The following is an 8,299-nucleotide window of genomic DNA, read 5'->3' on the forward strand; positions in this document are numbered from 1 at the left end:
CAGGGACTTCACAATGTCAATCACAATGCAAACAGGATAACTGCTTGGAAGGACCGGCATGGAGGTTTCAAGACAGGCTTTTTCATTGAATTCCTGAATTTATATATACTGTGGGACTGGCCACTAGACACTATAAAATATAAAGGTAGTCCATAGTTTAGACAGTTTCCACTCTATTACTTTCAGGCACAAAACCATATAATTTTGTACAAAACTTTGATTTTTTTATTTGCGAAATTAAAAATATGGTATTATATATATATAAACTTCTATTCCTCTATAAATATAAATGATTTTGTGATAGTGAACAGAATAAATGCATACCAAATTCAAAGACCATTGTCATTTTAGGGTATGACAGACATAGATAAATTTAGGTCCTAAGTACCGGCATTGTGATAAACTCTTAAAGTTTACAATACAATCAGGAGGATTGCTTTTCTCATCTTTTTCACAGAGAACTAAAGTGAATATTTTAAAATGGCTTTGAAAGGTTTACATTGGATACATTTCTGTAAATCCCAAAAGGAGTGCGCAGAATTTGACGCAGCAGACCTGCAGATATTTTGAGCATGCTTGCCCATATTTTGTTTATTTCAGGAGCTAATCCCATCAATTATTCCACCTCCTTTACCTCCTTTACCAGGTTGTTACTAATGATGTGGATTATTCCTCCCTCAGAAGGTGTTGCTGAGTAAGAATCGTAATATGTTGAAAATACAACTTTTACATCTTAAAGTTTCTGATATATATCTAATTATTATTTGACTAAAATACCGTAAAGTAGCACTGCATTTTGAGGAAGCCCATTACACTGAAATCTCCTTCAAGTTTTCATATTTAGTGTATGTTCTGCCGTCCCAAAAAGGAGAGCAAAGATCAACTCCTTAACAAAGCTTTGCAGGTGACCTCAGCGTTTCCATTTTACAGAACGCTCAAATCTAACCGCGGACTCAGTCCTGAAGGCAGGTTGCCAGGCATCGGTGTACAATTAGAATGAACATTTTATAACCCCCAACTTCAGTCTCTTCCAACCCACACAAAGCTTCGTGCCTCTTCCCAAATCTCAGTAACTACATCTTTCCATGAGGCTGGCCAAACTCATACCAGGTTTTAGACACTAGAGAATGAAATGAGCTCATCCACCAAAAATCAGACTTTAAAAAGTTTGGCATTGCTTATCCCACTCACCCTCTAACCGACTTAGGTGGAAGGAGGGAGTGTCTGGGCTTCGGAGGCCAGGACGGAGGGCGGGAGCCTGGGACTGCCGGTAACCACAAACCACCAGCCTCCTTGAAGCTAGGGGTAAGGTTCTCGACAGTGAAAAATTCAGCTTCGGGAAGTCAAAGGGACAAATCTGCGCCCCGAACAAGGGCAGACTCGAAAGCTTGAAAGGTCAGGACCTTAAGATCTCCAAACTCCAGCAGGGAGGGGGAGGGAGGGAGCAGAAAGAGGAGGTGGGAAGCGACCCGAACAGCGCAGTCCCAGACGTACCACCCCAGCGCTGCAGGGAGGGGTGCACGCGAACTTGCCGGGAGTACCCAGCGGGTGCGCTCCGGCTGATCTCGGCAGTACTCCGAAAAGGGAAAGAAGGGAAAGCATCGAATGGTTAAACCGCCCTAAATAATTCAAATTTAAATCCAAAAACAGAAAAAGTAAAGAAAAAAATACGCAACATCAGTCACTTAAATACAAATATACTTACAAAAATCTTACACAGGCTATTTACAATCATAAAAGCGTACAGTGCTGGTACCAGCGAGAGAGGTCGGTCCATCCCCGCTCAAGAAATTGGGCCCTCAAGTTCGTTTGCCCCCAGGGACGGAAGCTTTTGCAGGAGTTAGGTTGTTAAAAGAAGCCTGCGAAAGTGTCTAGTGAGGAAGCCTGTAGTAACCAGGCTTGGTCGGAATTCCGTGGGGGAAGGTCTTGGGGGTAGCTGGGGACGGGCTGAGGGCTGGGAATGGCTGAGCAAGCCCCCAGGTCTCAGACGGTGGTCTCCCCCTGTTTGCTGTTGGTAAGTCTGGTGTAGAACTTCCTCCAGGAGTTGAGGGTCTTGCCGGACCAGATCCAGAAGCCGGACGTGATGCCCACGATCAGCGTCATAAGATACTTGATCATGAAGACTGTGAAGTCGGGGCTCATGGGCGGGTGCGGTGGAGCCCCGCCACCGGCCTGGAGGTGGGGGCAGGGGATGGCATAGGTCTTGCAGCTCTGGGCCACCCAGCTGCGCTCCCACTGGTCCCGGAAGGCCTGCTCGTAGAAGTAGCAGGCGATGACAATGGTGGCGGGCACCGTGTAAAGCACGCTGAAGACGCCGATGCGCACCATGAGCTTCTCCAGCTTCTCGGTCTTGGTGCCATCGTGCTTCATGATGGTGCGAATGCGGAAGAGCGACACGAAGCCGGCCAGCAGAAAGGACGTGCCGATGAACAGGTACACGAAGAGAGGAGCCAGGACGAAGCCACGCAGCGCGTCCACGTTGTTCAACCCCACGAAGCACACCCCGCTGAGCACGTCGCCATCCACCTGGCCCAGCGCCAGAATGGTAATGGTCTTTATTGCCGGCACGGCCCAGGCGGCCAGGTGAAAATACTGCGAGTTTGCCTCGATGGCTTCGTGGCCCCACTTCATGCCGGCCGCCAGGAACCAGGTAAGCGACAGGATCACCCACCAGATGGAGCTGGCCATGCTGAAGAAGTAAAGCATCATGAAGAGGATGGTGCAGCCCTCTTTCTTGGTGCCTTGCGCCACTGTGCGCGCCCCGTCCTCGGAGAACTTGTCGTTACACACCACCCGGTCCTCCAGCAGGAAGCCGGCGATGTAGGCCACGGCCACGGCTGTGTAACAGCCCGATAGGAAGATGATGGGCCGCTCCGGGTAGCTGAAGCGCCGCATGTCCACCAAGTACGTGAGCACCGTGAAAAGCGTGGAGGCGCAGCACAGCACTGACCAGATGCCGATCCAGGTGCGCGAGAAGCGCAGCTCCTCCGGCCCAAAGTACATGAGGCCGTACACCTTGGTCGGCTCACAGGGCGCGCCGCAATCCTTCTCCCCCAGGAAGTGGTAATTGAGGTAGGAGGGCACCTTGAGGGCGCGCGGGCAGGAGAACTTGCCTCTCTCCGATGCTCCGGCGCCCCCTGGGAAGCCGCCTCCGCGGTGTCCCCCGCCGCCGTGCTGGGGGTTGCTGGTCCAGAACTCCGGCAGCAAAGAGGGTGTTGGAGTGCCCTTGTCCGAGGTGTTCTGGCCCACGCACAACTCACCGGCGCCGTGCACCGGGAACTTCTCGCACTTGAGCGTGTCGGGCCACTGAAAGCCAAACTTGTTCATGAGCGCCTCGCAGCCCTGGCGCGCGCGCTCGCAGAGGGAGCGGCAGGGCGGCAGAGCCTGCTCCAGCACGGTGCACACTGGCGCGTACATGGAGCACAAGAAGAACTTGAGTTCGGCTGAGCACTGCACCTTCACCAGCGGGTAGAACTGGTGCACCTCAAGGCCCGCATCCTCCTGGTTCGTGTGGCCCAGCAGGTTGGGCATGATGGTCTGGTTGTAGGCGATGTCCGTGCACAGCGGGATGGAGATGGGCTGGCAGTAGCCGTGGTCCGGGATGGAGATGCCCCGCTCGCCGTTGTACTGCTGCCCGCTCTGTTGCTGCTGAGGCGGCGGCGGCGGGGGCTGCTGACCCGGCCCGGGCCCCTGGCCCGCTGCCTGAGCCCGGACCCCAAGCAGCAGCGGAGCCTCCAGGAGCCAAAGCAGCAGCAGTAGCCAGCGCGCCAAGCGCCGGGAGTCAGCTGAAGGGCAGCGGCGGCGGTGGCCAGCGTCCCAACTCCCCTCTGCCGCCAGCCCAGCCGGGAGAGCCCCGGCACAAAGTTCCCAGCACCCGCCTGCAGCAGCGGCGGCCCGGGACTTTTTAGGCGCCTCCTCCTCAGCCATACTTTCTCGGCTCCTTTCTTTGCACCGCTCGGCTGGGGCTGGAGGTGGCGCGGCGGGCGGCGGCTCCCCCTGCGGCCGGGGATATCTCCTCCGCGCCGGTGCCCTCCGCCGTCGAGCCCGTGCCGCGCTCTACCCGCTCCTCCGGCTCCCGCTCCGCGTCCCGCAGCCGCCGCTGCCGCGGAAACTTGCGATTCATGAAGCGCTGGCGGCGGGGAGAGCCCGGGTGGCTCGGGCGCGCCGGGTCGCGTCCCGCCTTCCTGGCCCTCGGCTTGCTGGCTCCCGGCTGGCGGCGCCGCGCTAGTGGCCGCGGCGCGATAGAGCGCGCAACTCTCGGCAGCCCAGCGGCCTCGGCTCCCCCCTGCGCCTCCTCCTCCTTCTCCGCCGCCGCCGCCTGACCATTTGTGTCTATCCCTCAACTCACTAGCTCTTCTCTCCCTCGCGCGCCCTCGGACCGGTTTCCAGGCGCCCCGCTGTCTGTCTTTCACCAGAAGGGAGGAGCCTTGAAACCGACGCGAAACTGGAGGCTCAGGGACCGTCGCCCAATCGCGGCTCTGGCTTCCCAGCGCAAAGGGCGCCCGCCGCCTTCTTCCACGAGCGAAAGTCCGCAGCGGGCAGGAGGAGGAGGAGGAGGCAGGAGGCAGGAGGCGGGGGAAGTAGTAGTGGAGGCAGAGGCATTGCTCAGGCACAAAGACGGGGTTTGCTGCAAAGCGGGACAGGCTCGGTTGCTTTTGCTTTTGAGGAAGAAAGGGAGAGGACAAGTAGGAGAATGGTCCCATATGCTGCTGGAGATAATGAATAGGAGTCGGCGGACCGCAGGACTTAGCTTTTATTTTTCTTTTCTGCATTTTCATGTTTAAAAATCCTGCTGTTAACGCTGGTTACACAGGGCAAACCGAGCTAGGCAATCAGATGCCTTTGACTTAAGGAGCGCACGGCTTCTTTTGAGTTTATGTCTGTCGAGGTTTTGTTTAAAATATTACTCTTAATAAACCCTAGAGCTCTCAGGCTGGGCTTGGCGGGCTGTGGATGCTCCATTTCCCCCAAGGAGAAGTTCATGGGATTATTGTAAAATAAAAACAAACAACAACAACAACAAAAACTTTGATGGAATTTTAAAATTCAAGCCAGATGCGCCGTCTGCTACTATTCTTGTAGTCAACTCCTTTTCCTCCTCTTTAATTAAGTCAGAAACAGAAGCAAAGGGAAAGTATCCATTAAATATTTAGAGAGAAACACTGGAGAATCCCGCCCCCCTCTTCAGCCCCCAGCATCCTTGCTACCCGAGACCCCAGAGGTGGCTCCGAGCTGCGCTGGCCCGGGGCCTGGGCCCTGCGTAGCTACTAGGAGCCTCCCAAAGCCCAGGACGCCCAAGGCTCTAAATGGGAACTTCTGGGAGTGCCAGAGGCTGGGCTGCAGCGTGGTCTTCCGCGGGTCTGCAGGACTGAGGATGCCAGTTTAGAGAACAAAACAATGCAGTATGAAAGCTAAAAGCAGACTGCACATTCTCTTCCTAATTTCAGGCAACACAATCAATCTCAGCTGCCTTACATTCTTTTCAGTTTTATCAATAAAGTGCCAGGTGGGTTTGACTGGGGTGGGGTGGAGGGTTGGGGAGAAAATGCAGACAACTGTAATTGAACAACAATATAAAAAATAAAGAAAAAAAATAAAGTGCCAGTGTGTTACTAATTCTATGTAGGATTTGTTGGCCTATGATTAGACTCTCTCCGCATACTTTTCTACAATTATTTTCTTCCTTCCTGCCTTCCATCTTTCCTTTCTTTCTTTCTCATCAGTGGATGACTTTTTTGTTGTTGTTTTCATTGATTTTTAGAGAGAGAGCGGAAGGGAGAGATAGAAACATCAGTTGGAGAGGAGCATCAATTGGTTGCCTCCCATATGTGCCCTACCAGGGATCAGAACCCACCACTTAGGTTTGCTCTGACTGGGAATCAAACCCACAACCGTTTGGTTACTGAGTGATGCTCCAACCGAGCCACACTGGCCAGGGCTACGTTTATTTTCTATCTTTTGTTTATCCATTTATTTGTCTAATAACTTCTTACCAAGCACCTATTATGCTATAAGCACTGTTAGGTAGATGAGTACAAAGATAAAATGTGGCCCCGCCCTACAGGAGGGCGGAATACTGTGAAGGCACAGGCGTGCGGATCAGTTATCTTAAGGCCCACCTCAAGCTGAAGCAGTCAGAAGGGGTGGGGAGGGTTCTGATGGAGAGGTGGGTGGAAGGGGCAAAAGACAAAAGGAGCTCTGAAATGCTTAAATTGCTCAAAGGAGTTGGGGGTGGGGGTGGGGAAGAGTGTGGGTGAGATATTTTGGGGAAGGCAGGAGAAAGTTTTAGTCTATGCTAAAAAAAAGTTTGGGCTTAATTATACAGGCAATAGGGAGCTACTAAAGGCCACTTTCCCCCCCACATAAGTAGGGGATAGCTTTAAGATGACTTTGAAAGAAGAGAACCTGGGACACACTGTCACTGAAAAGCTTGAAGATTAGTCTATGCATGAAGGTCCCTACTTCAGATGGGTGTGACTGTTAGATAGGACGAGTGTCTCAAGGTCTGGGGGGTTCTTACTAAATGCTATTCTTGCTAAGTGTAAAATATAGCACAGTATTTTGCAGATGCAGCTGTAACTGGATGAACTTGACCGGAACCCAACCATAAGTTTAGCCAACTGTAAAGAAGGAATCAAAATGTAGCTGACTGAACAGTGTATGTAAGCAATGGCCAAGCCTCCCTTGGGAGACACAGAGCTTTGGATGTGAATCTCCCATCTCCTTTACTCGCTGCAAGTAAATATAACTACCTAAAGACAACCACATTTCATTCTTAAATACAATACCCCAGGCCGCAAACACCTGGAGTTTGGCAACATTGTTGCCAGACTACGTACTAACAGCCTGCTGAATTTCATCACCATGCATGCTGGTGTCTCTAAAGAATGTGTAGTCATATTTTTATCTGTGAAAGCAAAATGACACTGTTTCAGAAACATATATTATTGTTCTTCAAATATCCATGGTTTCAGTAAATTCATAAAATACATATTTGTTTTAAAGTGTTTCTGCCCTGGCCAGGTAACTCAGTTGGTTAGAGCATCATCTCGATACACCAAGGTTTTGGGTTCAGTGCCTGGTAAGGGCACATAAGGAGTCAACCAATGTATGCATGAATGGGTGGAACAACAAATAGATGTTTCTCTCTCTCTCCTTTCCTCTCTCTCTCAAATCAATAAATTTCAAAAATGTTTTAAGTGTCTCTGAAGCCCTTTGAGCATTCATAGTATATAACTGTTCATTTTACCCTACCGCATCCTGATTCATAGTCTCCCGGAACCCTTCGCTAGCCTTCTATCCTGATGCTCATTCCTTTGCTAATAGTACCCTGTGCTCAGAAACTTTACCAGGCCATTTTCCTTGTACCACTCTTCTCTTGTGAAGCCTTCTATGTCCTGTGTTCCATTCTCTCAAGGTCATCCTAGGAGACTGGGCCACTGGCACTCCAAACCCTTCTCTCCCAAGGGGGTAGGGCACAGGGACTGTGGCAGACTACTCAGGTCTGTTCCTCAGAGTAGATGACACTCTCCTGCTTCAAAAGTTGTTCTATTGAAATTCTTGAGCTTATTTTATCTTCCATATGACAGTGAAGTTTATTAGGGAGAAGGCTCATAAGTGCAGTGGTTGGAGTTACAAAGAAAGAAAAAGTCATTTTTACCAGATCATGGAACTGGAAGGAACTAAGGCCATCATATAGGAGCTAGCTAATTTTCTCCAGTTTACAATAAAGAATACAAGGCCCAGAAATGTTATGGGATGTGCTATAGGTTAAGTGTCCTCATTTGGCTTAATTTCATTAGCTGCTGGTTTTAATATTTTTTATGGGTTTTTTTGAGTAGCTATCATTCTTTTCTTTTTTTGTTAATTGGTTTTTTGAAGAAATTTTCACTTGTCTGTGTAAAATTCTAAAAATAGTTCCTGAAAGTTGTCTTTCAAAGTTAGATGACTTTTTTATGTCAATATATTATTTTATTTATTTTGTTTTGTCAATATATTTATTTTATTTATTTGCCCATATTTTATTTTATATTATTTTATTTATTTATTATTTTATGTCAATATATTATTTTATTTTATTTATTTATCACATAGAGAGGAAGCTATCGAAATCAGGAATGGTTCAGAGTTGTGTAACTAATAACACTTAGAGTTATCTTTCAGGGAGGTTTGGAAGTAGTGGGTAACAAAAAATTAGAAGAAAAATATGAGCAGCAAATATGAGCAGCTTTAATCTAAAATTTATTAGTTTTTCAGGATGAGGAAAAGTTTGAGATTCACAGATAAAAATGACTAAATA

The 8,299-nt window shown here is 49.5% G+C and overlaps 1 protein-coding gene across 1 annotated transcript; it reads right to left on the reverse strand.

The window, feature by feature from the left end:
- Window positions 1–202: 202 nt before the first annotated feature.
- Window positions 203–4,408, reverse strand: FZD1 (frizzled class receptor 1). Its single transcript, XM_024577220.4, has one exon. It carries the CDS (start codon window positions 3,925–3,927, stop codon window positions 1,984–1,986), a length of 1,944 nt encoding a protein of 647 aa, XP_024432988.2. The 5' UTR covers window positions 3,928–4,408; the 3' UTR covers window positions 203–1,983.
- Window positions 4,409–8,299: the final 3,891 nt, after the last annotated feature.

Source organism: Desmodus rotundus, chromosome 6, assembly GCF_022682495.2.
Source record: "Desmodus rotundus isolate HL8 chromosome 6, HLdesRot8A.1, whole genome shotgun sequence".
NCBI classification, from domain to species: domain Eukaryota; kingdom Metazoa; phylum Chordata; class Mammalia; order Chiroptera; family Phyllostomidae; genus Desmodus; species Desmodus rotundus.